The following is a 27,923-nucleotide window of genomic DNA, read 5'->3' as shown; positions in this document are numbered from 1 at the left end:
TTTGGGGCCCAATATAAAAATCCATTTTCATTTTTTTTTTATCATTATCATGATAGAGACATATTCCTTGTGGGAAATAGGAATATTATTAAATTAAAGTTGAGTGAACATATGGAAACAGATAGGATCAAACTTCCATCCTAGACTTTCCATGTTTACCTTTAAAGTAAAAAAGACGGATTCATAATTTGAAGTTCGTTTATAAGTTTGAGATATCAGTAAATTTCTCGATTAAAGATAAGATATTTGAGGTGTTCTCTTCTCTCATGCAAGAGTTTATTTAAAAGGGTGAAAAAGCTAAGTATTGCCATACTAGGATCGGAGACTTCATTATGTGTCTAATTCAAATGAAATTGATGCTTTCGCATGCCAATTTTTTATTGATTCTCATGCCAAGTCCAAATTTCACATCATACGCAAAAATTAGACTCTTCTTTGTTACAATTTTTCTTTATTTTTTCAAGTATCTATTTGGATGATTAACTTTTACTGTATTCAATTTTGTAACAATCATATTAAAATACTCTATCATTCAAATTATAGCTACACTATCATATCACCTAAAATATAAATACAAGTAATCATTCATAACGATTAAGCATAATAATAATAAAATAATATATTAGTTATGCAAAAACTATATACTATAAGTTAAATTCAATTAAGAAATGAACTCTCATGCAATAAAAGAAGATATTTCATAAAGAAAAGCAAACTTTTTTTTAAAATAGAAAACGAAAAAGGGTCAAAATTGCCCTTGAACTATGTGAAATAGACCACTTATATCCTTCGTTACATTTTGGGATCAAAAATGCCCCTGCCGTTATCCTAAGAAACCACAAATACCCTCAAGAGTTAACCCCCCAAATTTTTATTAGCCACGTGGGACTAATCCTTCCACCTAAGCATTGCCAACTAGGATTCACTACAAAAGAACTAGACCTTTAGCGGCGACAACAGTCGCCACAAAAGCCTAGAAAATCGTCACTAAAGGGTTTTTAACATTAAATTCTAATTTTGTGTTTTTTTCTTCATTGTTTTTAAAAAACCAAAAATGATATTGATTAAGGAGGAGTTTGAAGACACTGTATGTTTTTTTTTATGTTATATGTAAATGTATAAAATGTTCACTGATGCATTATATAGTAGGAGATTTAAATCGAGAAGTAAATTTGATGATTTTCATAATAATATTGGATGTTTTTAATATTGATAGTGCAAGTTATTTATTTTAAAAAATTAAGTTGCAATCGAAAATTAATTATCATATTTATTTTGTTGAAAAAAATAGGTTTTACTAGCGAATGGTTGTTGGAGCCTTAGTTGCCACTAAAAATCACTCATAACCTTTAGTGGCAATATTTTGGGATTTTGTGGCGACAAAGGTCAAGTTCTTTTGTAGTGAATCATAGTTGGCAACGCTTAGGTGGAGGGATTAGTCCCATGTGGCTTGCCACATCAGTAAAAATTTGGGGTGTTAACTCTTGAGGGTATTTGTGATCTTCTGGATTACGGAAGGGGTATTTTTGATCCCAAGATGTAATGGAGGGTATAAGTGGTCTATTTCGCATAGTTTAGGGGCAATTTTGATCCTTTTCCGAATAGAAAATGGAAAAATGTTATATTCCCCTTAATTAAAGGTCTCTTGTTCGAGTATTAGATATGAAGAAAATGTTATTGGAAGCACCATCTTCGAATGGACCTCGCAGTGCATGATTCGAATTTAATCGAAATTTCAATGCAGGCTCTGGACACCTGGATGAGAAATTAAAAAAATATATATATTGTTTATTCCCTCTTAAAAATTTATGACATAATTTCCTCTTTAAAATTGTTTGATTCCCCATTAACAATTTATTCCATTTTTACAAACTAATTATAAATACACATATACACCATTTCTTCATTTCTCAAACTAAGAAGAAAAGAAAAACAAAAATAGTACCAAAAAAAAAAAAAAGGAAAAAAAAAGAAAGATGAGAACTGTGAGTACCTTTATTACTACTCCGTCAACAATGGCAGCAATAGAACCAACGGTAAAAACAACATTTTCGCCGGCGGAGAGTTTTCAGAGATCGCCGTGGCATTCACCGGCGGCGTACCTATTCATCGGTGTCGCCGCGATGCTAGGGTTAATAGCTTTTGCACTTGTAATTTTAGCTTGTTCTTACTTGAAACGCTCCGGCGAGACTGGAGATGGTAGCGATGATCTGGAATCCGGCGCCGGTGAGAAATCTGCCGGAGATTTATGTAAGGTTGTGCCGATTTATGAAGAGAAAATTGTAGTGATAATGGCTGGAGATTTGAATCCAACTTTTTTAGCTACGCCAATTTCGAGCAAAAGCTCTTCGTTTGGAGATGAAAATGGAAGTAAAATCGAGAAGAAATTGGAGATGGAGAATGAAGAATTAGCTGATGAGAAGCTGAAAGATCAAGTAATTATGGACCAAAATCATGAACAAAGCCACTGAGCTCAAAAGGGCCTTCATATTCGCATGAAAGCTCGATTAATTGAGATTTGTATCTACACAAATGCATTCGGAAAATGCTTCCTAATTAACGAAGAAGCAACCTTTCTGCTGCACCAAATCCTTTGACGGTTTTTTTTTTTTTTTATATTTAAAAATCCTACTTTTAGTTTGGATTTTCAATTTTGACATTTGGGAGACTGTATTTTTGTTTGACATATACAAAGACTGGAACAAAGAGTTTAAATTTTGTACATTGTTATGATATTTTTTCGTCATATTAGTAAGTTATTGACAATAAGTAATGACTTTTAAATCAAAACATAAAAAGTAGGAGTGTTCAGAAATTAAAAACTGACTTAAAAGTAGGTTTGATCAATTTTTAAGTCAATTCAAAAACCTTCTAAATCTCCTTAAATATGTGGAATTTAAAACATTAGTAAAAATAAGATATGTGCTATAATGAGTAAAGATGGTTTGATTGTAGTAAAAATTATTTATATTGATGGTATATATTATATAAGCATTGTGAGGATTCTTTCATCTTTAATTAGATTTTTTAAATGCAAAATCATTTTTGTTAGAGCACATTTTGCTTTTCAATGTCAATTCAAATTTAATCAAGCAGCATTGCAGATTCGAACACCAAGTAGAATATAATTTTTTTTTTACTGATAATGTAGTCCTACCATTTGTCATTTCTGTTCTGAAATGGACAATTTTCTTTCGTTTCTCCCAGCATTTGATATTCATTTTAGACTCCCGACTAATATATATTCATGTTGTATAAGAGTCATTAAAAGGGAAAGCGCTTCCCTTTCCCAAACTATTAGAGTTGTTTTCAATTCTCTAAGTTCAAATCAAAGATTTTTAATCAAGAATAAAGAAATTATATTCATTTCATCATAAGAATAATTGAAACAAATAGTTTAAGCCTTTTGATATTTTACGTCGTCATCCAACTAAAAGAAAGTGGCTAAAATATTTAAAAATATTATCTATTCGAATTCTTCCACTTACAAAACAAAATATTATTATGTGAGAACTTCTTTAATCCATTTTGATAGTAGAATCGATAATTTGAAAGGACGACGCAAAGCAAAAAGTAAATCTTTTTTTTTTAATAATTATCTGATATTCGATATTCACTAATTTAATTAATTTAAATTCATATAAAATAAAACCTATTAAAAAACACTCTCTATCCCGAACTAATTTTATTTTTTAAATTCAAACTTAAAATCTCTAAAAAAAATTTAATAATTTTATCTGTCTCATCTCACCATTAATAATAATATAAAACAAATTTCATAGCAACAAAAGTAAGTGCTATTTTATTTTAGAACTTTCTTAATTAGATGTGGCGAACCATGAAGGGCTCCATATAGATTATCAAATATTCTCTAACCAATATACATTATATTAAAAAAACATATCACTCCCCACCAAACAAATATATGAAGTTAGTGACGTAAAAAGGTATAATTTGTTCACTATGAAAATAAAAGTAGCTCAACTTTATCTTTTTAAAATAAAACTATTTACAATTATGTAATATAAAATTAAAAGAAGTTCTCATAAAAAAATTGCAAGTATTCTTACACTGTACAGCTGCCGCATTTGGCGTTTACACTTTACACTAATTTAACAAATATGTAACACTTATTTTTTTCACATAATTATTACTATAAAATTATATAATTCGATATAAATATTAGGTGCAAATAATTTTTTATCAAGACAGAACCATTTGGGCTAGCAGAATTACGTGCTCTCTGTATTTAATTTTACGTGATATGCTATGATTTGACATAAAATTTAACAGAGAAAAAAAAGTTTTAATAACTTACTATTTTTCAACACTAATTATCAATATTTAATTATTAACATCATCTCTAAGCTTAGTTGATAAGTATGAGATAATGATACTTTAGTTCATAAAGAATTATAATGATACGATCACTTTACTCCACTAATGATATTTTTAATTCTCTTTTTTGCTCAATGATTATTGCTGCTTTACTCATAAGCTTGAGTGTTTTTTCCACTTAGTATCGATAGCAATAATTCAAATGAAAGATTTGTTTATTTTACCATTAAAGCAACGTCGTTGATGAGATGGATGCGATTTCTTCATTTTCTATTAGAGATTTTGAGTTTAAAATTCTAAAAATAGATAAACTCATAAGTAATAAGAAGTGTTTTTTTTTAAAATTTCAATAAGCTCGAGATCTAAACGAGTCACACATATATTCTAGTATATGTTTCGCGAGATAGAGAGAGCTAAGGATATCATGGCATTTCTAACTAACTGTCTCGTTCACTATGCGATACGAAGTCAGATTAATCAAATCACCAAACATCAACATATGAAATGATTATTATTAGTATAAAAAAGTACAAAAATCTCATACATTTAGGGGCTAATTACATCCTATTTCAAAAACTTCCTTAATTACAAAAATCCTATTTTTTTAATTATTCTCGGATACATTCCGTGTTTGTCTGATGCATTGCAAATGATACATTACTTAATTAGAGGGATGTATCTGAGTGTGAGTTTTTGTAATTTTTTAAATGACAAGAAATTTTAGAGATTATGATATATCTTATTACCTCCGTCCACTTTTAATTGTCATAATTTCCTTTTTTAGAGTCAAACGATAATAATTTTGACTAACATTTTACGATATATTTTTTCATCATATTGATATGCAAAAAATTGGAATTTATAGTACTTTTCGAATAGTTTTTGAATATCAAATTTTTTTGTTTAAAATATCGAATTAGTATAATCTAATTTAACTTTGAAAATTAGTCAAATTAACTTTCGAAAATAACAGCATGACAATTAAAAGTAGATAGAGCGAGTATTTATGTAATTTTTATCTTTACTAAAAAAGATAAAAGGTCCTTTCATATTTTTTTTTCTCATTAAATTTTATGATTCCCCATTGATCACTTCACCCTTCTTTTTAACTTCCTTTTTTCTCTCTTCCCTATTCCTCCACTAAAATTGTTTCATATAAATACACACATCTACCATCTTTGCACTTCTCAAGCCAAGCAAGTTTTATTTTTCTTATTTTCTTTCTTCAAAAAGCTTAATATTCGTTTTGCTCGCAACAATCCAATAAGTTCTTCGATCGAAAAAAAAAACATTAGACATTTCATCTTCGAAAATAAAATAAATAAAAATGCGAACAGTAAGTACCTTTACTACTGCTTCTCCATCAATCTCCCCATCGGCGATCGTTCAGAAATCGCCATGGCATTCACCGGCGCCGTATCTCTTCGCCGGCGTAGCATCTATGTTAGTATTAATAACTTTTGCTTTAGTAATCTTAGCTTGTTCTTACTGGAGACGATCCGGCTATCCGAGAGAAAACGGCGATGCAGAATCCGGCACCGGCGAGAAATCGGCCGGTAATGTTTTCAAGGCGTCGCCGGTTTTTGAGGAGAAAATTGTAGTGATAATGGCTGGAGATTTGAATCCAACTTTTTTGGCTACGCCTATTTCAAGCAGAGGTAATTCGTTTGGTGCTGGTGATAAAATTGACAAGAAATTTGAAAAGGAAAGTGGAGAATTTGATGATGAAAAGTCGAAAGATGAAGTAATTGCAATGGAAGTTATGGATCAAGCTCATGAAGAATCTCAAATCGGCCATTGATGAAGTCACTGAGCTTTGGAAAAAAAAAAACAGAGCAATTTTCTCCATTTTTTTTTTTGGAATTCTTCCATTTTGGTTTAATTTTTCAATTTTGAGATTCGGGAAATTGTACTCAATTTTGGTTGAGATAACAAAGAGTTAGAAAAAAATTCATTTTCGAGTAATATGCTTCCTTAGAATTGTTATTCCTACTTGATACACCTATCAAGAAATCATCAATAATTATTAGAAGTCATTTCGCTAAAAAATAAATAGTACTCAATAATAAAAGTTAAATAGGTATTAAAATGATAAATTGTTTCTTAATTTTTAAATGGAAAAAAGTAAAATTGACCATATATTTTTAATATAATGAATAGAGAGAGTAGAATTTATGATATATTGATATAGAGAATGAATTATTTGAAGAGTTTTGAAAGTATGTGCATATATGGTGTTTGCGGTTATCAATTGCGATTTTATATCTCGTGTGATTTACAAGTTGTGTTTGATAAACTGTGATGGTTAAATGTGATCTATAAATTGTACTTATTCATGCGATTTATAGGTCGTACTTGTCAAATGTGATATATGAGTCGTATTTTTCGAACATGATATCTTAATTGAGCTATTATTCGAATGTGATTTATAAATTATGTTTATCTAATGTTATTTATAAGTGATACCGATCAAATGTAATTTAAGTCATGTTTGTGAAATGTGATTTATAAGTCGCGCTTGCCAAATCATTTGACGTACCAACTAAAGTTACTCAATTCTATTGTAATTAAATTAGTTACCAAATAATATCAAAGCCGTTTAGCAAACAATAATATAATTCATTTTAATCTTCTATCATAGAGATGATAGAAGAATAAAGTGGTTAAGAGAAGTGATTATGAGTATATATGCTTCAATGTGAATTTTAATCGCGTTAGGTTCAATAGAGAAAAAATAAAATGTAATGTTATTCGTTTTTTTTTTACACAAATACCATTATCGTTAGCTAGGTGAAACAAATATACCTTTCTCCGCTAACGAATTTCACTTAACAAAAATGCAATTTTCCCCTCTATTTTGGGTTCTTTGTCTCGTTTATTTTTTTTCACAATAGAGGAGAAAAAATAATTTTGAATTTTAGAAAAATAATTACAAAACTATAGTATTTCTATAATAATATTTTCTTCAATTTCTTCTTCCAATTCCTTCTCAAAGTAAAAGCATAAAAATACTTCCATCTTCCCCAATTTTCCTCCGGCGAAATTGAAACTCCGACCGCCGTCGATCCTCCGTTGACTCTGTTTCTACGGTGAAGATGAACCAAAGTCAAGGTCAGCAAACAAGTGAAGGAAGACACGAGGATGATGCTGTTCTAGCCGATTTCCTTGCTTCCTTAATGGACTATACTCCCACTGTGAGCTGCTTTTTGCCCTTTTTCTTATAGGCGAGATCAATTTTATGTTGTATTTATGAAGGTTAACGCTTTTGATCAGATTCCTGATGAATTAGTGGAGCATTACTTGGGTAAAAGTGGATTTCAATGTCCTGACGTTCGATTGTATGTACCTTGTTCCCATTCTTGTGTTGATGTTTCTGCAATTTAGCCTGCTTAGATTAGTTATAGAAAAATTGTTTCGATTGCTCAAAAGGAAGATAATGATTTTCGTGTGTTTATCTAGAACTATTTTCACTAGGTTTATCCTCTGTGGCTGTCTTGAGCCAACCATAGTCTTTGAAACTCGAATATGATGGACGCGCTCCTCAATCCTTCTCCACTTAAATACTAGGTTTAGTTTGCTTGGTGTAGCGAAAGCTCTACACTTTTGCCAAGTGAGCTGAGCCCTAGGGGGGGTGGGGGGTGGGGGGTCAAAGGGAGATATTATGTTACTGCAGCAAACAAATAAATTGGGCAAAGGTGCCTATATAATGATTTACAATCCAGCTTGGGAGGAAGTCCTCCCAAGATATTTCCTTCAACGAAGTGGTAGAAAACTTAGCTAAATTATGTGCTAGTTTTGTTTAGACTTCTAGGAATATGAACAAAGTCTACATGATCAAGCAAAGTTTATAGCTTCCAAATGTCTTCACAAGTCACTTCTATCTCCCATGAGGTAGTAAACTTTTTTCTGAATCATATCAATAACACTCTTTGCTTCCAATAGAATTTTCACATCCTTCCAATTGTTCCTGATTGTACGTTCAAGAGCCATTCTTATAGCAAGTGCTTCAACAGTCATAGCTTTTCCCACAAACTGGATTGAGGAAACATGGGCATGAATCAGTTTCCCAAGGGTTTCCAAAGCTGCAACACCAATACTTGCCAGTCCAGTATCCACCTGTAAACCTGCGTCAGTAAACAATAATATACCATCTTGGTGGGTTGTTAGTGGAGCCGCAAGGCAATACCCATTTTTAGGACAATTAGATGAGCAAGTAGCTGAATATCTTTATGATGAGCAAGTAGCTGAATATCTTTATACTCATAGCAATCAAACAGTGACTAAGCGACATTATTCTCTGCTTTAAGTTCCGTTTTAGTTTTGATCGTTTTTTATTTTTCTGGTTTAGCTGTAAATTCAAATAAAATTTATGTATATGTGAATTGGATTGGTATTTACCTTTTTACTAGTTGTAAATTTTAATATTGTAGCATTTGATGTTTCTTTTGACAGTGATGGCTAGTTTATCTTAAGTTATCAGTTTTTAACACCGTATTGTTATATTGAGTTTATCCTTTGGATGTGCAGAATAAGGTTGGTGGCAGTTGCTACACAGAAGTTTATTGCAGATGTTGCCACTGATGCTCTCCAGTATGTTTCTTAATTATTTTATCTTTCTTGAATTTTGTTTCAGCCTCCATCTTATGTTAAGTATGCTGCTAATTCTTCGGCATATTGCTCATTGATTGTCCCCTACTCTTGAGGCTTCAATGCAATTGTTGTGTTGTGCCTGTCTAGGTGTTTGTCATTGTATGATACTTCCAATTGTTAAGTGTTCAAGTTGCCCCCCTCCCCCAAACCTCAAAAAAAAAAAAAAAAAAACTCTTTTGGGTTTGTCTCTAATGAATTAGAAACATTAAGTTGGTAATTTTAGAATCCAGGCCTGTTTTATTTTCAAAGACTGCCGATCCTAACTAGACTACACTACCAAAAATACAACACCTGAAATTCTCTATTGTTAGTGCAATAATACTACTACCTCAGGAGATTACTGTCTGTGACACCCCCAAAACCTTAGAAAAGAGACAAAGAAACAGAAAAATACAATATAAAGACACTAAGATACGGCTTAAGTAAACATGTAGAAAGACCTTGTTTCAGAATATATGATTAAAAATAACAAAGCATCCAACTTTCTCTGAACTTTCTTTTCCTAATGTTTCTGATGGAATGTAGTAGATCTTCTCAACTGTGACAAATCAGTTGTGTTTTGTTTCGTTATAGACTCAAGATTTCGTGAATGCCTCACTTTACTCACTATTTTGCCTTGAATAGTTGTAATGAAAGAAAAACTCATGAAATGCTGTGAGTCTTTTGAGGATAGAGTATGGCTTTTTCGTTGGAAGAAAGAATAAGAGTTTGTGACTGGTCTCTTATGTATCCTTCATGTTTCGAAAGAAATGGATATTTATGAAAAGGAGCCATTCCAACAGCGAAACAACATAATGCCAGTGGTTGAAGGCAGGAAGGTCAATAGAAGTTGAGGATATATCAGGAGCAAGGGGTTTCCCCATTGGTATTCTGTGTAGAGACTAGAAAATATGGTTGAGACAACAAGATGACAGTGGTTGAAGGAAGGAAAGTTGATGAGTTGTGGGTAGACCAGGATAAAGAGACCCTCATTTTTTGTGTTGAGACAAGAAATATAGTTGAATTTTGAAATTCTTGTTTTATGTTTCTTGGAAACCGAGCTTCTATCAGATTAATTTTCTTATTTTTCATGGTAATGCAGACATTGCAAGGCAAGGCAGTCAACTATTGTCAAGGACAAAAGAGATAAGCAGCAAAAGGTGCGTCACCTATTTCTCTGTTCATTTTCTTATGTTTATTGGTTCTAACTCTGTTTTAGCAGGACAAACGCCTTACCTTGACAATGGATGATCTTTCAAAATCTCTACGAGAGGTAATCACTCTTTGCTGGCCTATCAAAAAATAATAAAAAGTTATTCATCATTGTAATTTCATCTTATTTATTCTGTAAGCAGTCTCCCATAGTTCTTTGTTGAAGTGGTATACTTGTTTTTACTTTTTTTTCTTTCTAAATGTGTTTTCCTAGTTAAATAGTTTACAGTAAGTATATTAGAGATAGTGACAAGACGATCAAGAAATAAGGATGGAGTCTATGCATAAGCGCTTTTAGCAGAATTTGCTGGTTGATCACGGCTTGATGTGGCATTTTCCTATGTGAACTTGAAAAGTGATTCATATTGTAGCACCCATGGGTGTGACCTAGTGGTCAATGAAGTGGGAGAACCAATGAGGTTTCTGGTTCAAATTCCCGCGGAGACAAGAGAGAACTAGGTGATTTTTCCCATCTATTTAAGCCTTGTTGGGTATATTTACCCGGTACCTATGCTGGTGGGTGGTAGCAAGTACATGTAGGATAGTCGAGATGCACACAAGTGGATCTGGACATGCTGATATAAAAGAAGTGATTCACATTGTTTGAAACAATGGTAAAGTTGTCTCCATGTGACCTATTGGTCACACGCTCAAGCCATGGAAGCAACTACTAATGCTTGCATTAGGTTAGATTGTCTACATCACACCCTCTTGGGATCAACCCTTCCCCAAACCCTGCTAACGCGAGATGCTTTGTGCACCAGGCTTCCTTTGTTGACATAAAGTTCTTGGTCTATAGATCCTTCTTTAAATTTTAATTTTTGTTAAGGTAATGATTTAATCGATGCAATCGGGCATAATACCATGGGTGTATAAAAAGTAACCTCACATTTAAAAATGTGATTCTCTACAAAGAGCTACTAAATCATCTATACCAACTGGGACCGGACCTTATGTATGCTCCAAAATTATTTAGAAGCAAAATACATGCTCTCATGGGTAGTAAGCTGTTCTCCATCCCTGTAGAACCTCTCTTGTTTCCTCCTCTCCAAAGGTTGTCCTTGTGATGTCAATATTTTTATCACTTCTGCGATATTCTTTGCATTTTAGTGTTTCAACTTTGCTTACTTTAGTTCCCCGTAACCTTTGATTTGCATTGCAGTATGGTGTAAACGTCAAACATCAAGATTACTTTGCTGATAGCCCGTCTGCCGGGTTAGATCCTGCTTCAAGAGAGGAATGATGTAATGCCTGCTAACAAATCTCTGTGATCACATAAATCTGATGGTTGTGAGGTCGTTGCATTGTCATCCTCTTGATTTCTCAAAAGCTATATATGTATTGGAGGATACAACTCTTGACTACTATGTATCTCTATATATCTGATTCACTCAACTTACCAATGTTAACTGTAGTTGCCACCATTGATAGATTGCTTGTTTCGAGATTCCTTTCGTGGTAGCAACGGGGGTGATGTCGATAACTGGTTTGAATGTTTAAATTTGCTTTGAACTTGTTGATGAATGTACTTTATTTTGTCTAATTGGGTTGTCTCACTTCTTCTTTAATGTAGACCAGACATGTTTGGTTGCATCTTATTTCTGATGGAATACACTATTGTGGTAGCTGAAACATGACGTCTACACGAACAGCTCTAGCTGAATATTTTATGTATCGTGAATTACACTTTAATAAACGATCCTTCCAAACAAGCGCGTAAACTTATTGCTACATGTCTCTTTTATTTGCGGTCATCCAGGAGATGTTTTTTATTTGCATCAAAATGAAGATCATTCACCAAAGTTAACTATCAATATATCCATCATTATTGAACAAAATGCAATATTCACACTATGAACAAAATAGGAAGTTAATATTTACTCTTTTTGCAAATTTCTGAAGGATCTAAAGCAGTTGCAGTCTACAAAAGATAACAATAAAATCCATTTGAAACGTTATGTTTACAAAAGTTAAATTGTCTAAAGACTATCTATGAAGCCTTCACTCTATCACGGGCAAGCATCACACTTACAATCGTTTGCACCACAACTAAACGAAGAGATTTAACCTTTCCCTTCTCATGTCGTGGGCGCTAGTCCACCATGAACACAAGAACTTGATAAGTAATTGCTAGTTTTCAGGTGAACGAAAGATACGCTCCACTCTTTCCAGTTGATCCTTATTATTCCTAGAACATGCAAAAAAAAAAAACACCAGTAAGAATGATCTAATTACTGGAGCAACGGGAAGCAACCATCGTAGTTGGGGGGAGCCATTGAAGGATGGGGCAGGGAGGGGAAAAGGGGGAATACAGGGATCCTTTTCCAGGTGCAAGCCAGATCAAGTGTTGTTCCTGCACCTAATTCTAATTAAGATATCTTCAAGGAAAATAATTCATGTCCAATAGACCATTATGTGGGGGTGGTGATGGTGGTGGAGGATTCCAGTTGAAGTACTTACCTAATTGTCATAGAAGCGGGAATGTCGTCTTCGAGAACTGTGCCACAAAGGAAGCATGAAGAAAATAAAAAGTTGTGAATCAGACTGAACATTAACAACAGAGACACTATCGACAATAACATATGTAGTGTAATCCCACAAGTGGGGTTAGAGAAGGGTGGTGTGTATGCAGCCCTACCCCTACCTTGTGAAGGTAGAAAGATTGTTTTTGATAAACTCCCGGCTCAAGTAAAGCATAATAAAATCAAGAATGAAAAGGACGATATAATAATGAAGCAATCACGTTGAACATAATGGAGAAGAGAAACAGTAGCAACAACACATAATATGGGCAACCGAAGCAAGGGAAACAAAATGTAACAAGGTAGTATGCGACTAATAACAAACACTACTGATAGGGGAGACTAGACAACGCTCAACTACCTACTAAACTTTTACCCTAGTCTTCGACCTCCATATCTTCCTAACTAGGATCATGTCCTCGGTAAGCTCTGCAAGTGTCCCATGTCCTGTCTAACACCTCTTCCCCAAATTGGTGAACTACTGTTAGATTAGTAACTGGTTCAGTATTGGAAGGTTAACAGTGTATCATCCTACTGTTAGTCGGATATATTAAAAACAGACTACCATAACAAATGACGGACAGTCAACTGTTTCCGTTGAACACGATTTATGAGGTAAGAGAAGGTTAGCACTTGACTGAAAAACTCAGAAAAGTTTATAAGAATCATAGAAAGAATATCTAATGCATCAAAATGTGTGAATAATCTGCTCAGAAAACATATAACGTGGGGGGTGCAGTTAGTTTGACCCTCTCTTCACAAGAAGCAACACAAGGGCCTGGGGAATCACAACTACAGAAGGGAATAGGGAGCCGTTGATCTAGAGCATGCCGCAATAAAAGCTTGATTTAAGGTGGCAGTCCAACAAGAGAATAGAGATCTACAATAATGGATTCTCACATTTTGCAGTGGCTAAAACATCCTCAAATCAAGATGAGCGTAAAAAAAATGTAGTGCATATGAAAATGAAGGCCATCTGCCTAGAAGTTACTGACCTGCGACTATCAGCTCTTCTCCTTGGGAGGCCAGCAATCCTTACAAAACCATCCTCAAGCTCCTCAGCCCCATAGTCTACATATTCTACAGATGTCACAGAACTCTCATCAGAGTTTGAAGCATCATAACCCAAATGGCGGTTTCCTCTTCTTGCATTACTAACTCTAGATCTTCTTCTGTTTCTAGATGTCCTAAAGTTATTAAATACTTGATACAAGATACATGATCTCCACCAGTTTCCTTCTGCTGAAGGGAAATTCTCAAATTCATCATCAGAATTATCATGTCCATATTCAATCACATAATCACCTAAAACAACACCTCGGGGAACTTCTGCATGTATAGTACTCAAGACGTCTATTATTTCAGAGGACTGCTGAAAGTTATCCCAATCAATCTGTCGAGCAGGATCTATTTTTGAGGGGCGTGCATGAGGGTGGTCAACTTTAGCATGTTTCTGAAGTTCCACATAGGTACCTTTAAATCTACATTTATCCTCTTCACAACAGCGTTCCTTGACATCGAGATGTACGCGAGCCTTCTCAACAACAACCCATCCAGTAACTTCTCCCCTACACAAGGGGCAGGCAGACCAGCTGTTCGCCTCCGATTTTATCACATCTTCTCTCTCATTGGATATCGAAAGTGATGGTGAACGAGCTATCACCCGATGTGCTTGTTTGAAACGTTCTAGACAGTTGGAATGCAAATGATCCGTGTCACACAAAAAAGGCCTGCAACCCTTGTCATAAGATGAGCACTGGAGGAGAACGCCATTGTGAGGGAAGTCCAAGCAAATGGGACAGAACACATCATCCCAATTGGTATACAGCTCCACCTCCTCCATAGAAATCTTTTTCATAACTCCTTTCAGTCTGAAGTTTCAATGATGGGAGAGATTAAAGACCAGCTTCCTGTCAGCATGCAGCATCTCCCTTCCTCTGATCAGGATCAAATAATATCGAGATGACTAACTGTGAAATTATGCAAACAAAAGCAACAGTATAATATGAGTACACAAACATTTCACTAAAACAAGCCTGAACTCACGGGGCAGAAGAGAAAAAATGTCTCAGAACCATTAAGCAAAAAACAAAAAGAAAGATAGAAACTAAAAGAAGAGTAAGCTAATCAGTGAAAGCTATTAAACTCTGGAGGCAGACAATTGATTCATCATGAATTGCAACTTATCAAAAAAAAGAGAATTAAAATGTAATTGAGTAAAGGTAAAGAGATCCTTGACTTCTCTATACCAAAATGTCATCTCCTCAATACATTGTGCCATTTTCACCTCATAATACTCACCATCAATTTATCTTTTTCAATCACAAGCAACTAAAATAAAAGTATGGAAAAACTTCCTCAAGAAGATGCAAATATTGATTCTTTATAAGAAGATTCGATATTAAAAATAATTGTACATCAAAATACCAAATGATCAACTATTGAACTCAAATGCGGACAAATCAGATACTTGTGCTCATTATTCCAGGAGAATGACATGACTTGTAGGCAGCAAGAGGGGCTATTGTCACAACTGAAAATCTGAGAAAGAGAAGGGATAAGATGCGTGAATGCGTCACATGTGCGGGAAAGATTTAAAGCACCTCTTGTTGCCTTGCCAGGTCGCTACCTAGTTGTGGGAAACTTTTTTGAACATGTTACGCGTACGTTTGATGATGCCAGCTACAGTCAAGGATGTAATACTCAATCTCAATTGGAACTTCAAGCGCGGAAAAGATGCAGAGCTTGAGATATTGCCCCTTGGGCAATTACAGTTCAGCGAGACGGTGGTTGGAGAGAAAAGATTTTTCTGGCCATGGATGTTAACTTGGAAAACCAGTGCTCCATATAAAGTGGCATATTTTACCTGTTTCGTTGCTCAAGAAGCAAGTTTAACACATGACATTCAAAGGGGACGATTCTTAATATGGTGGAACTTAACTGGAGCACGGGACATATAAGTGAGCTTTCAAATTATTCGAAAAACAAAAAGGAACGAATCCCAAACTATCCCAACATGCATTTGGTGGACTATTTAGAGAGAAAGAAACTCCAAATATTTTGTAGACAAAGGAAATTCAATACAGAAGATCAAAATGAATTGCTTGCTTTTGTTTAATTTTGGTGTAAACAGAGCTATGTAAATGATACTGAACCAGTGATAAATCTCATAGATTCCCTTTAAAATAGAAGGAATATAGTTCTGGTTTTTTTTAAAATACTTTTGACAGCCGCTTCTTGGTGCTGCATTAATTATACTAAAGAAAAGGAATAGGAGAACTTTTGAGAAGATAGAAAATACATTTATATCGAGGCAATCTTTTATTTTTTGTATATCTTTGGTGCAGCCATGAGATCTCAATTAGTATAGATGAATGGATGTACCTCATAGATAATCATATTCTTTTAGATTCTCTATACCTCTTATACGAGGACTTCCCACTCTATACACTCTCCAGCTTGCACACACCTCGACTACAGGCACTTGCAACCTCCCACCAACCCAAGTACCGGATAACCCTATCAACCAAGGCTTGGACATATAGAAAGAAATCACATGGCGTTTTTGCCTCTGCTAGGAATTAAACCTAACTTCCTCTCTATCTTTCAATCTCTACAACAACAACAATAATACCTAGTGTCATCCCACAAGTGATGTCTGGGGAGCGTAGCGTATACCCCGACCTTAACTCCCTACTTTGGGAGGTAGAGACATTTTCAATAGACCCTCAGCTCAACGAAAAGCATATCAAAACAGATCAGAAAGGAAATAAAAAAGTGAAGGGATCATAACAAAATACGATAGAAAGCATGACAAAGCATTCCGAAAAAAGGAACAGTAACTACACCATAAAAGTGCAATAATCCAAGTACAAGAGACTATCTTTCAATTTCTAACTTCCTCTCTTTCTCTTCTACATCTCTACTTAACTATCAGATTAATAATAAACTTCAATATAAGGAGTGCCCATTTCTCACTGCATCATTTCACCAATTCACAAAGGAACAAAAGAGGCCACCAAATAGAAAAATCAAAACCAGATAAAGGGTATGCCCCAAATACCAAAATTTCAACATCAAGTGCTGTAAACAGATAAATCAATCTTTAACATAAAAAACCCCCAAAAGATCAATTTTGACCAAGAAAGATTCAATTTTTTTGGAAAAAAAGTCAACCCAATACAGAAAATGAAAACAGTAATGGATCATTCAAACTAATCTAAAATACCCATAGAGAAAAAGAACAATTTTTTTCAAGGGGGTGGATCAAACCTGAGTAATTTGTAAGAAATCAAGAACAGCCAAAAGAAGATTGAAGGGTAAAGAGCAAAAAAAATATAGAATAATGTATTTATATGTTGATTATGTTGAAAAAAGAAAAGTGAAATGGAAAAGTCAAGTAAAATAAAATAGCTAGGTTAAGTGTTTCTATTTCTTTTAATTTGAGATGTAAATATAAATAACGGTATTTCGAAAACGGTTTTTTTATCCGTAATAAAATAGTTGTTACCAACAAAGATTGTTGGAGTGATAAGTAGTTTTTCGTCCTTATCAAGTAAGAGTGTCTCTGGACCTTTTGTTATAGAGCACCTTACGCCTTTATTCCTAATTAGTCGAATTCAATGTGAATATCAAACACTAAATAATTTTTTTTTAAGAAATTAAAATATACATTCATGTTATTTATAATTTAAGTGATTAGGTGAACAGTCATTTAGATTAATTTATTTTTTTAAAAAATATATATTTCTTTTCACACCTCCATTTTGATCTAATCTTTTTGGAAGAATATTAGAATATACTAAGTCATTTTTTTGATTTGACATAACTTGTCATGTTTTGATATTAATAATAAAATTGTCTATTGTCAAGAAAAGCTAGAAAAATTGGGCTACCATGTTAATTAGTCACACTTATTTAAGCAAAGTCAAAACTTGTTTAGGCTTATTCCACATAATTAGAAAAATGTCACCTATTTGTTGGGGAAATTCATAAAAAGAAGAATAATTTCTTTTTGTTTTGCCACTAATTAAGTGTGTACTAGAGTCTTCGAATCCTCTGGTACAGAATCACCTTTGTTAGGATTTATCCCCTAATATGAAACTTTTCAGTATGAATCTGAATTTAGTTGAACTTGTGGATATCAAACATAGTGTGGAGGATTAAAAAAAAAGTGTATACTAGAGTCCTACTCTTAGACTAATAGCAACTTTAAGGATAATAATAAAATTCAGAATCATTTTATAGATGCTATAAAGTAAGGCTATTATAAAAGAGATGGTCAACATGTAGTAAAGCTAGAGAGGGGGTAGGTGTGTGACATATGACTTGTTATAACATGAATTTTCCTTATTCGAGCTTCGAGACCTATAATTAAAGGTATACTAAGGCACTTGAGAGAATCAGGTCGAAGGAATTCAAACAAGACCTATAATTAAGGGTATACTAAGGCACTTGAGAGAATCAAGTCGAAGGAATTCAAACAAAATAGACTCATGTACCTTCTAGAACTAGGGGTATTCGAGTTTCTGCATATAGCCAACGTTGTGGCAGCAAAAAGATTAGACATGCCCTGTAACACGATATCAAACTGGGAACGCGATTCTCCTGGTGAATTGACCGTAACAGGACTAGAAATAGATATAAAAGTCACTTCCAAACAATCAATATGACAATACAAACCAAAAAGTTGAGAAGTATGAGGAATTACACAAGTTGGAATAACAGAAACACCAAACAATCTCTTACAAGAAGGCTAATAATACTATCGAAAGGGACTAATATGGTATATTCTTAGGGAGGTTACGAATGACGTTGCTTTTCATGCCAATCTTACTGCGCATAATCTCCACACCAGACTTGTTCATGGCTCTCAACACCTTCAACTTAACCATTTGCTCTCTTGACTGCACAGTTGCAAGACCCATGCTTCGGTACCTGGAAGGAAAGGGTGTTTTGCTCAAATAACAGTTTTGAGGTGTGATGAAATGGACACTTTTGAACAAATCAAATACATACCTTGCGGCTAATGCAGCACTTATAGCCACATCATTGGTCCGTGTAGGCCTCAGTTTTTGTCGGTAGTATCGCAAAAACTCTCTTGATCCAAGAGTCCTAACAGATCTCCCATCATTATTTCTTCTTGTTATTATGAGCTCAGATCCACCACTTCCAAGTTCCACACTGTTGCCTGTGTCATCTGATGAAATGAGCTGTTTCCCAGTTTCATCAACAAAGCTACAACCGAAGAGACGTTTCAGAAGCAATAACAGAAGGTAGAGACTACAGAGCTTAACTATACACATCCTACCTAAATTGTTTTTTTCTTGAAAAGAATATAGAGCTTACTACACTCATCCTACCCAAATTACATCGAAAGCAATCATGTTAGAAATTATACCTGCTGCTATAGTCATAAAACTCTTCTAATTCAGCTTCTTCATCATCATCACCATCACCATAATGCACTCTGCAATGATTCTTAGCTTCCATATGCTTCCGAACTGCTTCTAAACTGTTGAAAGGTAGACATCTGTAGTTGCAATACAAGCACATGAAATCCCTTTTAACCTGTACAGGAAAAAAGAAAAAGAATGTGAACACAGAAGATGGTTAAGGAAGGCTGGAAAAAAGTCTAGAGGAAGCACATATTCTACCTTGAGACCAAGGTAAGTAAGGAACCCTTTGGGATCCTTCAGATACTCAACATCAGGTATGAAGAATCCATGATTCTTGTGCATGTGAACCATGCAGCTCTCAATGGTCTTGTGTTCTTTATCACACATGAAGCAACACGATGGGTCTAAGTTTCCAACGTATTCATCATCACTATCTTCATCCATATTGCCATTAGATGTATGCTCATTCATCTTCAAGTCTGTTAAAGAATCGGTGGCTTCACTAATCATCTCTTCATCTGGATCAACCTCCTCCCATTCACTTTCATCACTTTCATCATTCTCCTCAATTTCCTCTTTAGCCTTGCGTGAAGTTTCATTTCGAGGGTGGCGTAGAAACGGCTTGATTGTAACACTATTCTCATTAGGATGACCTGGTTGTTGAGAAGCCCGCGCTAGGTGACTTTTAGATTTCAGATGCTGAGCATGAGCCTTGGAGCTTCTATACTCTTTGTCACACAGACCACAGGCATATAGCAATGGAGTTTCACTTAACTTTTCCTTCTCTTCTGCAAGAGCAGCCTGTCTGGCTAGAAAAATAGTCTCTCTCACTCCAGGAACTCCTGCGACCTGAAAAAACCATGCATGAGAGCAAAAACATCAATTCTGCATACTTACCATGAAGCCATTCCATAACAAACCATATGGAAGAGACGTAGACATATATAGTCATCAATCCTAAGCTTTGATGAATGATACATGAACTAAAGTCCCTAGTGAGGTAGCATTCAGTTGAAAAATATCAATTGGACACAGGTTCCTTTACCAGACTCATACTCTTCCTGGCCTATGAAGATAATAGGTAAAGAGGCCAGTGATATGTGGGATTTCGGTAACGAAACCAGAGATATAAAAAGAAAAAAAATCCTATGAAGCATCAAATATGACTTCCATTTTTCTGTCACCAAGTATAAAGGGTAACAATATGTCATTTCCCCAACAAAACCAAACTAGAAATTTATCCTTTTGAGTTAAAAAGATAAGGAGGAAGGTGTCACATTTGTAAGACACAAGAGTATGTCAAACCCTCCCCTCCCCCCAATCCTCTTCTGATAAGCAAGAAATCCTCCATGGCCAGCTGTACATAGTTCAAAACTTGACACACAATGAGTCTGACACTCAACCCTTCTTCACTTTAATATCAGTTCTTTTGTTCCTAACCCACATATCATGCTCAACACTCTTTTACTACTTACCATAATAAATCCCATCCCAATAATCAACTTACAACTACATAAGTCATGACGATACTGAACTTCACATTATCAGCTTAAAATTGAGTAAGCCTCTCACCCCCACCCCACAAAAATCCAGGTCCTTCTTATCTTTTACCCTAGCATCTAAACCTTCTCGAATCACTAATCTTCTACGCTTACTTCACAAAATAGAGCTCTACCAGAAGAACCTCTAACTACAGAAAAATTGAATTGGAATCATCAAATGATTCAAATCAAAAGCACCCTCTGTACTTATAAAATATCCTCTAAGCAACTGCCAATATTTTTACAATCATATGCTCTCGTGATCTTCATATTCCTAATGTTCATCTCTGCTTCATCCACCTAACTGATCCAAAGCTGATAATACACCAGCTGTGGACTTGGAGAAGCTCTACGCGTGACATCAAGTGTAATATTTACCCCTCTCGATTCTTAGCTCATGGTGACAACTGAACCCCGTCATCCTTTGGCTTCCCAGAAGGAGGGCTAAGGGAAGGGCATAGTTTTTCCCAGCAGGAACAAAAAAAAAAAGAAGCTACTTTATTTGTTACAACTATCTACACCTTGATGGATAAAGTCCTATTTGATGAAAGACGGCAAGTATTAATTAGTTGAGGTTGAGGTGCATCCAAGTTTACAATTTCTAGTTTATGGGTTTCAATCCACAATTCTTCTTTTTTCTGATAACCATGGTATACGGACCAGCTCACACGCACCTCCACAAAACATCTACCACCTCCCACCTACAACAAGTACTAGGTAACTCTATCCATCATCACCTAGTGTTTTATCTCTACTGCGATTTGAACTCGAGACCTCATGTTGCTCAACACAAATATTTTTCTTTACTGGGTTCTGGAAAGATTGAATCTTTCTAACACAAATACAAGGTTTAAGCCAAAATTAGGTAATTCTATCCATCATCACCTAGTGTTTTATCTCTACTGCGATTTGAACTCAAGACCTCGTGGTGCTCAACAGAATCATTTTTCTTTACTGGGTTCTGAAAAGATTGAATTTTTAAACACACATACAAGTTTTGAGCCAAAATAACTAGGTTATGACTTATGCCAAGCCTGTAACAAACAATCTGGCTCTGTCCCTGCACATAGGGGTTATGTTTAATCTGCCTAATTACAGAGGTTCCGAACCATTCAATCCAATACACAATAAACAGAAATTAAATCATTCAAAAAACGATTTTACCCTCTTCTTTTCAAATTCAAAAGGGGTTTTTGAGCAAATACCTTGCGTTTAAGATTGTATCGGTGCCATTCAGATTTGTAATGAAGCTTTTGCTCAGTATCATCAACAAATTCCTTGTCACAAGCGTTACAAGTTAAGCCTGGCATTTCAAAATCTTCAAAAATGGCGAATTTTGTAGAGGCTTTCTTCTTCTTCTTCTTTATATGCTGCGTGTAAGGGTTTGTATCACAAAAAGCTTTGAAGGAGGCGAGGCCGCTAGGCGGTCAATATTTAGGCCCTAATATCACAAAGTGCCCACATCTTATGTTTATTCCAAATTTTCCCTAAATTTTTAGAAGAATTGAAATTTAGACTAAAAAATATTGGGTAAACTTAGGGATCGTTCGATACTCGGTAGTTGGTTTGGAGATAAGTTATGTAGATATTAAATCATGTATAAGTAATAGTACCACGTTTGGTAATTAATTAGGTGGTAAGTTACTCACATATAAAATATTATACTTTTTTCTTTAAAGATCACATTTTTTATGTTTAAATGCCTACTTAGTCCATTCACAAAATGGGCTTAGAAAAAACTCACCATGGAAGGAGGGAAGAGTAATTAACCAAGTTTGTTTTTTTTTTAAAATCCTCGCGATTCTCAACTTATCTTGATTTCCACTTAACTCCTTTAAACATGTTGTGATTTCATAGAAAAATGACATCATTTTGTAATCGCGATCATAAAAATGCAACTAATAAAAGAGAAATTGAATAAGAGGGAGAAGTTTAGGGAAGAAATGAGGGGTAAATATGCAAAAAGAGTATAAGAGTGTAAATCGATACTTATAATGTCTAACGAGAGTTTGTAAGTCGCTTTAATACTATATTTACCTATCTCTATACTAACATTACAATCACAAAAAAACTCTAAAAGATCCTATATTGAGTGTTACTATATAAGCGGAGAATGTCAAAACGAAAGTTTGTGAATCACTTTACTACTATATCTACATATCTCTAGTGCTAGTGGGATTGACAATCTTTTATATGATATATTGCTCATTTGTACATTACTATCGTCTATCGTACATGAAAATATAAGAAAATTGCCAAAAAAAATAAGTAGCAGCAAATATAACTAACAGTTCCATATATTAGATCACAATGCACATTGTGGGATCAAAATTTTGTATGCATATCTCCTCCTAACAAAAATGTCTCAAAATCAAGAAGAAAAAATATTGTGGTACTACATGGGACGGAGCTACAATTATACTTACAGATTTGACAGAACCTAATAACTTTGACTCGTACTAGTGTATATGTGTTAAAATATCCTCATGCATATATAAATCAAGAACCTATAAACTCAAAACTACAAGAGAGCATCCCAAAGAGTAGCAGCATTTTCGCCACACTTGGCGTGTACATGCTTGATTCTCTGGACGGATTTGCAAATTCCACTGCAACTCCATTCGAACGATGCTACACAAACTTTACCAGCTTGTGCTTTCCATTCGCATTCTGCAACAATATAAGAAGTCGCAGAACATCATTAGTTCAAAGAGTTTAAGTTCTATACACTGATGGTATAAACAATATGCAATCTACAAGTTGTTTACCAGGAGGAGTTCCACAACACATGCTACGATCATCGACGTGTTCAACTTCAAGACCAATTAACCATGCACCAAGTGAAACATCTTCATTTGCATATTTATGCAGAATAGGCCTGAAATCACCATATTGTTTCACTACATGATAATCAAATATTCTCTCCGTTTCAATTTGTCTGTCTTACTTTCCTGTTTAGTACGTTAATGAAGAACGCCTCTTTCATTTCTTCACAACTTTTTACTCCTCACTTTCCACATTACATGTTTAAGATCAAAAGATTCAAAAGTTCATCTTTACTTTCTTAAACTCCGTGTCAAGTCAAAACCAGACAAACAAATTGAAACAGCGGGAGTACAAGACTAGTTCTTGATTATTTACAGAACGCACATTGCAACTTTAACTTTACAAGTACGATCTTCTATCCGATTAAAACTTGTTATCCATATCAGAGATTCAAAAGAAGTCCTTTCATCGATTTACAAAATCTTTCAGGAACTTCAAAACAGAACAATGTATCTTACCTGTTAATGGCAATGTATTTCGCGAGGTCTCTTGAGATGGCATATATTTGTCCAGTAGCATGCCGGAAGTACTTATTTCCAGGATCTCCGAATTTCCAGAATTCAGGTTCATGGTACTTAACATTCCTACAAAGAAATGAAAATTATGCATACGAGTTTTAACTTTTACGAACTGAGAATGCCTTGACATTGAAAGTTTCAGAGGAAATTACTTTCGATTAAGGACTGGACCAGATTTCATGCATCCTATATACACCATGGATTTCAACCGATGTCTGGCTAGCGTTGCAGCCAGAGTACCTATTCAACATTGCGACATTCAAAGAGTTTAACTTCTATACACTGACAGTTAACATGAACTTACATTACATCGTCATCAAAAGGAGAGTGGATATATATATATATACCTAAATTAACGTGAACATCGTCATCAACCTTTACATAGAACTCTGCATCCCAGTTTGCAACTGCAGTAGCGAAAAAATCTTTTGTTTTTGCAGATAACTCATGGTATCCTTCTATGTGATCCTGTAAAAAATAGCAAATCCGAGATGACAGTATAAGCATAATTCAACCGTATATACAAAATGCAGATCGAATTGTAATGTATGTGCTTACTAAGCGAAGAATGTCTTTATGCTGAGTATCTTCAAGATCAACGGCTCGATCTAAAATGCTATTAGATATAGCACTGTATAAAAAAGATAGACAAACTTTTAGGCTAGAATATGCCCAAATTGTTCGATATGTCATTCTTTTTTCGCGTAAAAATGATCACTTGAAATACCATCACCAATGATTCGACTAGAAAGGCAAAATGATATGTCATTCTGAGCTATATTGTTGCTCGGAGACTCCAAATTTGGAGAATCCGACATACATCCTACAGTATTTTTGAAGAGTCTGATCGAGTATGAGAGAACTAGAGTTCTCTTTGGATATATCGAATCATTTCAAAATGAAAACTTTAGAATACAACATTGGAAAGAAATATTCACCTGTGGCCTATCATGAAGCGAACAACGATCCCTTTTTCTTGCTCTAATCGGAGTAATTTTTCACCTAATATACACGTATCGTTAAAGGAGGATGCAACCTGAAAACTGAAAATACAAAGTATAAATATGTTACATACCTTGAGGCATCCAAGTTTCTCTAATGGAATCACGTCTCCTTCTGCCACTGAACGCGGTGTTTATTCCAATTACCACAAAAGGCTTCCTTCTTATCCCAATTCTTTCAGTATCCGCGGTGATCATGGTAGGTAAGTCTTCCATTTCCTTCGTACCAAGGAACGTCTTAGTTGAAGGCATTTCAAATCTGATCTTAGCAATTGAACTATCTAATGACCTGACACACATCACGAGAACAAGATTATGAAAATACAATAACAACAACTACGCCTCAGTATCAAACAAGTTGGGGTCCGTTGTATGAATCTCACACTTCTTCATTGTTGTCGAAATTTTAGTTTGGTTCAAATGTGAAAAACATAAGGAATGAAGCTCTAAACTTCTTATTTACGATACGAAACTCACCTAATAGCTTCATGGGCTTTGCTAAACTCGCCCAACATATCCTCCTCCTGGTAAAAATAGGAAAAAATCTTCTTACTTTCTTAAACTTTGTTCTCGTCAAACTAAGACAGATAAATTGAAACATAGGGAGTACATTTGTGTGTCCGCTTGTATTAAATGACATATTACATAGAGGATTGCCTAACTCTCATGTTAAGTTCTTGTTTCGACAAATCCAAAATCTTTATAGATAGAGCTAGCCAGTCGTTCAGCCCCAAACAATGAGGTGAATGAAATCCGATACATAAATCAGTTAATAAAAGAATAGAAAAAGCTCGAACCTGGATCTTTTTGGTTTCACAGTCATCACAACTGAATTTTTTCTCTTGATTGTACCGCCTTGGAAACGCGATCTCTCCAACTGATTCAGTTGGAGCCCAAATTCTAACAGATACAAAGATAAACACATAAAAAATGGTTCAATCATTGAATAACAAATTGATACGAAAATGAACCTCGAGCCTAATTCAATCCCAAAATCTAACTCATAAGTCACATAAACGATAAATGATCCAAGCCTAGACCAATGTGTGGATTCAACACAAGTGTCTTAGTGAACAGAGTTACCTGATACCTATTGTCGATAACAGGTATCTCAAGAAATTAGTTTAGATGGAAGCAAGTTGGCTCAGACACGACATTTATACTTTAAAAAAAGACATGCACGTATTTACGAATCAGAAAATTGCCTTTTTTTTTTTGATAATTTCTTCAACAAACTCAAACAAATAAGCACAAAACTCAATCAAAAAACCCCTCCTCAGAATTTTATCCAGAAAATAACAAATTAAACAGTAAAAAAAATTAATTTTTTTTATACCTTTTAGAGAAAAACATTCCAAGAGCAAAGCTGAAGAAACATAAAATAAAAATACATAGAGGTGAAATTTTTCCTTTGCTTCGATTTTTCATATCTATTTGTTCTAATTGTAGAAAAGAAAAAAAAAATTCTTTTTTTCAATTTCCTCTACTTTGATTTTTTTCTTCTTCTTAATAATATTTGTAAAGTTGATTATTGGAATGACAATTGGCTAAATATTATAAAATGAGAAACCAAAACCAAACATTTGGCATCCTTTGGTTGTTTTTAATCGAAAATTATGAATCTCTTTTTCCAGAATTATAGGATAAACAACAAAAAAATATGGTTTTAAATACAGTTTAATTTTGAGTATGCATGATATACTCTCAATTCGTCTCCACTGTATCAGTTGAACACTTCAACTTACAAATGAGCATCTAAACACCTTAAATACTTATGTTTCACGTCAGCATTGGGTATCTAGTACAAGACACAGTGAGGACGAGTTGGATTGTTTAGTTGTCCACTGAGACCAAATATATGTATTTAGATGTGTACTCTCAAAGTTGGAATGTTTACTTATCAGCTAATATACCAAGCAATTGAAGTCAAGGCGCGACATTGTAAACAGTGTATAAGGGCTAATACATAGTACGTGTGATGCTAGCTAGACGGCGTTTTAATAAGTTTGATAATGCTGACAAATAATACATAAACATGACCTTAACTTGACTTCAGCGAACAACTATGCACTCCAACATTGAGTGTGCATGCATAAATAAACACTTAAACTTATATAGAATTCAACAAATAGACACACGTGTCTCACATGGCATGACACACGTGTCTCACATACATGTATGATGTCACATAAGACACAAAATTGCCATATAGGACGAATATGTCAATTTATTCAATTTTATATAAGTTTAAGTGTCTGCACATCCAAAGTTAAAAGTCATAATTGTCTGTTGAAACCAAGTTAAAAGGTCATGTTTATGCCTATAAATAAATATATTATATATTCACCTTTTTTTTCTATCTTTTTAAAATATATTCAACATTAAACATGATAATTATATTTCTATTGCAATTTAAAACTTTTGTGTGTCTACTTATTCAATTTATATAAGTTTACGTCTCTATTTATACACACCCAAAATTAGAAGACACACATCTCAGCTGAAGTCAGGTTAAATATTAAAACAGGGAATGCTATTGGTACTTTGAAGGAGCATCGTCCTGCTATTGATCAAATTCGGGAGAGATACACCCAGCAGATTCGTCAATCTCATGTTCGCTTCCTTTCTTTCCATTATAACAGAGCTTTTTGTTTGAATTCGTCAATTAATTATAGTTTGCTTGCTTTAAATTGACAGGGTTTCGACTTTTATGATTGTTCCGGTGGGGAAGTTACATTAGAACGAATTCTGAACCTCAAAGAAGATCCTGACTTCGCGATAATGATGAAACTAGCTAACCGTGCTATTGAGGAATACAATGAAAAACAGGACAATGTATGTGTACATGATCATAACTCTTCTTAATTCTGTAGAGCATGATATATGATTTGCTTGATCTCATTACAGGTTTTCATGTACAAGGTTTTGAAGATTGAGA

The 27,923-nt window shown here is 34.4% G+C and overlaps 6 protein-coding genes across 7 annotated transcripts; 3 read left to right on the top strand and 3 right to left on the bottom strand.

Moving 5' to 3' along the window:
- Nucleotides 1-1,976: 1,976 nt before the first annotated feature.
- On the top strand, nt 1,977-2,473 carry LOC125820078 (protein GLUTAMINE DUMPER 5-like). The gene has a single exon (XM_049499492.1). The coding sequence runs from the start codon at nt 1,977-1,979 to the stop codon at nt 2,469-2,471; it is 495 nt and encodes a 164-aa protein (XP_049355449.1). The 3' UTR covers nt 2,472-2,473.
- A 3,060-nt stretch (nt 2,474-5,533) lies between these two features.
- On the top strand, nt 5,534-6,157 carry LOC125820079 (protein GLUTAMINE DUMPER 2-like). The gene has a single exon (XM_049499493.1). The coding sequence runs from the start codon at nt 5,666-5,668 to the stop codon at nt 6,137-6,139; it is 474 nt and encodes a 157-aa protein (XP_049355450.1). The 5' UTR covers nt 5,534-5,665; the 3' UTR covers nt 6,140-6,157.
- Nucleotides 6,158-7,124: 967 nt separating this feature from the next.
- LOC125819950 (transcription initiation factor TFIID subunit 10) lies at nt 7,125-11,811 on the top strand. Its single transcript, XM_049499355.1, has 6 exons — nt 7,125-7,532; nt 7,612-7,676; nt 8,866-8,928; nt 10,070-10,127; nt 10,190-10,240; nt 11,342-11,811. The coding sequence occupies exons 1-6, from the start codon at nt 7,434-7,436 to the stop codon at nt 11,420-11,422; spliced, it is 417 nt and encodes a 138-aa protein (XP_049355312.1). The 5' UTR covers nt 7,125-7,433; the 3' UTR covers nt 11,423-11,811.
- An 827-nt stretch (nt 11,812-12,638) lies between these two features.
- On the bottom strand, nt 12,639-17,110 carry LOC125820128 (uncharacterized). Of its 2 annotated transcripts, XM_049499549.1 has the most exons (3): nt 16,974-17,110; nt 13,697-14,671; nt 12,639-12,676 (listed from the first exon to the last, which is right to left on the bottom strand). In XM_049499549.1, exons 2-3 carry the CDS (start codon nt 14,557-14,559, stop codon nt 12,640-12,642), a joined length of 900 nt encoding a protein of 299 aa, XP_049355506.1. In that variant the 5' UTR covers nt 14,560-14,671; nt 16,974-17,110; the 3' UTR covers nt 12,639. The 2 variants fall into 2 exon arrangements, with proteins under 2 accessions (XP_049355506.1, XP_049355505.1); XM_049499548.1 differs by lacking the exon at nt 16,974-17,110 and having other exon boundaries at nt 13,697-14,737.
- Nucleotides 17,111-18,338: 1,228 nt separating this feature from the next.
- LOC125820158 (cytoplasmic 60S subunit biogenesis factor REI1 homolog 1-like) lies at nt 18,339-22,006 on the bottom strand. Its single transcript, XM_049499580.1, has 5 exons — nt 21,846-22,006; nt 19,358-19,948; nt 19,102-19,271; nt 18,720-18,938; nt 18,339-18,638 (listed from the first exon to the last, which is right to left on the bottom strand). The coding sequence occupies exons 1-5, from the start codon at nt 21,948-21,950 to the stop codon at nt 18,479-18,481; spliced, it is 1,245 nt and encodes a 414-aa protein (XP_049355537.1). The 5' UTR covers nt 21,951-22,006; the 3' UTR covers nt 18,339-18,478.
- Nucleotides 22,007-23,143: 1,137 nt separating this feature from the next.
- On the bottom strand, nt 23,144-26,461 carry LOC125820011 (beta-1,3-galactosyltransferase 7-like). The gene is made up of 11 exons (XM_049499428.1): nt 26,322-26,461; nt 25,783-25,885; nt 25,463-25,509; nt 25,060-25,274; nt 24,923-24,986; nt 24,543-24,615; nt 24,332-24,452; nt 24,137-24,224; nt 23,925-24,050; nt 23,409-23,518; nt 23,144-23,310 (listed from the first exon to the last, which is right to left on the bottom strand). The coding sequence occupies exons 1-11, from the start codon at nt 26,411-26,413 to the stop codon at nt 23,162-23,164; spliced, it is 1,188 nt and encodes a 395-aa protein (XP_049355385.1). The 5' UTR covers nt 26,414-26,461; the 3' UTR covers nt 23,144-23,161.
- Between the last annotated feature and the right edge of the window lie 1,462 nt (nt 26,462-27,923).

Source organism: Solanum verrucosum, unplaced genomic scaffold (assembly GCF_900185275.1).
Source record: "Solanum verrucosum unplaced genomic scaffold, falcon-dt-bn FXZP01000229.1, whole genome shotgun sequence".
Lineage (NCBI taxonomy): Eukaryota > Viridiplantae > Streptophyta > Magnoliopsida > Solanales > Solanaceae > Solanum > Solanum verrucosum.
Note: the sequence above shows the minus strand (reverse complement) of the source record. Positions and strands in the feature narration are given on the sequence as shown.

Excerpts from the sequence above, each read along its gene's own strand:
- LOC125820011 (XM_049499428.1), bottom strand. The coding sequence starts at position 26,413 with ATGAAAAATCGAAGCAAAGGAAAAATTTCACCTCTATGTATTTTTATT. Across the intron at positions 25,275-25,462 it reads AAAGCCCATGAAGCTATTAG|GTCATTAGATAGTTCAATTG; the intron begins GTGAGTTTCGTA and ends GATGTGTGTCAG. Across the intron at positions 24,987-25,059 it reads AGAAACTTGGATGCCTCAAG|GTGAAAAATTACTCCGATTA; the intron begins GTATGTAACATA and ends CGTGTATATTAG.
- LOC125820158 (XM_049499580.1), bottom strand. The coding sequence starts at position 21,950 with ATGCCAGGCTTAACTTGTAACGCTTGTGACAAGGAATTTGTTGATGAT. Across the intron at positions 19,949-21,845 it reads GATACAATCTTAAACGCAAG|GTCGCAGGAGTTCCTGGAGT; the intron begins GTATTTGCTCAA and ends TGGTTTTTTCAG. Across the intron at positions 18,939-19,101 it reads TTTTATGACTATAGCAGCAG|CTTTGTTGATGAAACTGGGA; the intron begins GTATAATTTCTA and ends CTTCGGTTGTAG.
- LOC125819950 (XM_049499355.1), top strand. The coding sequence starts at position 7,434 with ATGAACCAAAGTCAAGGTCAGCAAACAAGTGAAGGAAGACACGAGGAT. Across the intron at positions 8,929-10,069 it reads GTTGCCACTGATGCTCTCCA|ACATTGCAAGGCAAGGCAGT; the intron begins GTATGTTTCTTA and ends ATGGTAATGCAG. Across the intron at positions 10,241-11,341 it reads TTTCAAAATCTCTACGAGAG|TATGGTGTAAACGTCAAACA; the intron begins GTAATCACTCTT and ends TTTGCATTGCAG.
- LOC125820078 (XM_049499492.1), top strand. The coding sequence starts at position 1,977 with ATGAGAACTGTGAGTACCTTTATTACTACTCCGTCAACAATGGCAGCA.
- LOC125820128 (XM_049499549.1), bottom strand. The coding sequence starts at position 14,559 with ATGAAAAAGATTTCTATGGAGGAGGTGGAGCTGTATACCAATTGGGAT. Across the intron at positions 12,677-13,696 it reads AGAAGAGCTGATAGTCGCAG|TTCTCGAAGACGACATTCCC; the intron begins GTCAGTAACTTC and ends TTTGTGGCACAG.
- LOC125820079 (XM_049499493.1), top strand. The coding sequence starts at position 5,666 with ATGCGAACAGTAAGTACCTTTACTACTGCTTCTCCATCAATCTCCCCA.